The following is a 1976-nucleotide window of genomic DNA, read 5'->3' as shown; positions in this document are numbered from 1 at the left end:
ATGTTGATGTCCAAGAAGAACCGAATTGCCATTTATTTTTCATTTTATTTATTATTATTATTATTCCGTTTGACCAGAGAGACACAGAAAGAGAGACAGAGTTTTTTGAAAGCAAGCTGCCAGGTCCAGGACTCAAACTGTGGTCTGCCATGTGGGAGTCCAGCACCCCAACCACTATGCCATCTGTCGGCCTCACCGGATTGCCGCTTAGGAGCTCTTTTTTAAGGAGGGAGTGATGGTGGCCAGAAAGGATGTCCATATGCCCAGGCACAGAGCTGACTGACAATGTGCCCAACCTTCATGTTGTGAAGGCCGCACAATCGCTTCAGTCTCGAGGATACGTGAAGAAGCAGTTTGCCTGGAGACATTTCTTCTGGAACTTACCAATGACAGTATCCAGTATCTCCACGGTTACCTCCACCTGCCCCCTGAGATTGTGCCTGCCATCTTGTGCCAAAGCCGTCCTGAGACGCAGGCCCCGACCCAAAGATCTGGAGGACGAACGACCTGCAAGACTCCTAGGAGGAGGAGCTTCGACAGAGACACCTGCAGACGGAGTCTGTGCCCCCTGGTGTGGATAAAGAAGCTGAGACTAGGCCCGGTCAGCTACCGAATTCCAGTTCCGAGGGGGTAGTGGACGTGGTCAACCACCTCAGTAAAGTTGGAGATTATTTAGTGTTGAATAAACTTGCACCAGAAAAAAAAAAAAAAAAAGTTCATAGAGAAGGAGGAGCAGGTAGGTGGTTTAGGGATAGGAATGGCCTGGGCTGAACCTTGGAGGTGGGCATGGTGTCGATAGTACAAGGGTGACTTGGGAGACTGTCTTAACCAGCACAGAACAGCACCCAGAACATGGGAGATTGCGTCCTATAATTATAGTGGGGCCAGACTGGGACAGGCCAGCCTAGATGCCAAGCTGAGGACGATTGGACGCAATACCGTGGCCAGAAGGGAGCCATCTGCAACCCAGCACCCTTAGCTGTTGGGACACGGGCCCAATATGATTACATCTCTAGGACACGTTCTTATCTTACTTGGAGTTAGGCATGCCAATCACTATACAAAAAAATTGTTTTCCCCTTTTTTTAAAAAAAAAGAATTACTTTATCTGTGACAAGTGTATGCACCCTATAGCAAAAATCTCTCTCTAAAAACAAATAAAAAGATAAAGATAAATAGGATCCGACAGGTGGTATGGTGGTTAAGGGCACTGAGTTCCCACATGATCGACTGCAGTTTGAGTCCCGGACCTGGTGGCTGCTCTCTCACTTTTCCTCTCTCTCTCACTCTATCCCTCTCTGGTCAAATTAAAATAAAGTTAAATACAATAATTCTTTTTTTTTTTGGAGAGATTTTCACTGTAGGGCGCATGCGCTCGCCAGACAGACAGAGAGAGACATAGAGACAGAAAGTGAGAAATCACCCCCCAGGGAGGATGGTCACGTCGCAGTCCCTTCTCCTCCATTCTCCTCTCGGGATCTTGGGCACGCACGCACACGTGCCTGGCGTGAGTTTTAAGCCACCGGATCCGGGACACGAACCGCGGTCGACTACGTGGGAGTCCAGCGACATAGCCATTACGCTAACTGCTGGTTCCCAATACAATAATTCTTTAAAAAAAGAAAAAAGGATAAAGTTAGATAAAATAATTGTTTTTAAAAAGTAATGATAAGGGGCCGGCAGGTGGCATGGCGGTTGAAGGCACTGGACTCCCACATGGCCGACCAGGGTCCGAGTCCTGGACCTGGCAGCTTGCTTTTTCACTTTCCCTCTCTCTCTCACTCTGTCCATTTCTGGTCAAATTAAATAATTCTTTAAAAAAGTAATGATAAATAATTCAAAAATTTAAAAATTAAAAAAAGAAAATCTGGAAGACAAGTGTTTTGCCTTATTAAAGATTGAAGGATAGGCATGATCAGTTGGCGTGTGTAATGGCTACATCACTGGACTCCCATGTAATTAAACACGGTTTGAGT

At 46.3% G+C, this 1976-nt stretch overlaps 1 protein-coding gene across 1 annotated transcript in view; it reads left to right on the top strand.

Moving 5' to 3' along the window:
- Positions 1–251: 251 nt before the first annotated feature.
- TMEM120B (transmembrane protein 120B) overlaps positions 252–1976 on the top strand; it is a 74016-nt gene continuing 72291 nt past the window's right edge. Inside the window, exon 1 of the mRNA XM_014588067.1 lies at positions 252–392. Within this exon, the coding sequence (XP_014443553.1) occupies positions 252–392 (141 nt within the window). The remainder of the gene's footprint in view (positions 393–1976) is intronic.

This window comes from Tupaia chinensis, unplaced genomic scaffold (assembly GCF_000334495.1).
Source record: "Tupaia chinensis unplaced genomic scaffold, TupChi_1.0 Scaffold000258_1, whole genome shotgun sequence".
In the NCBI taxonomy this organism is placed as follows: Eukaryota; Metazoa; Chordata; class Mammalia; order Scandentia; family Tupaiidae; genus Tupaia; species Tupaia belangeri.
This window is presented reverse-complemented; position numbering and strand designations above follow the sequence as displayed.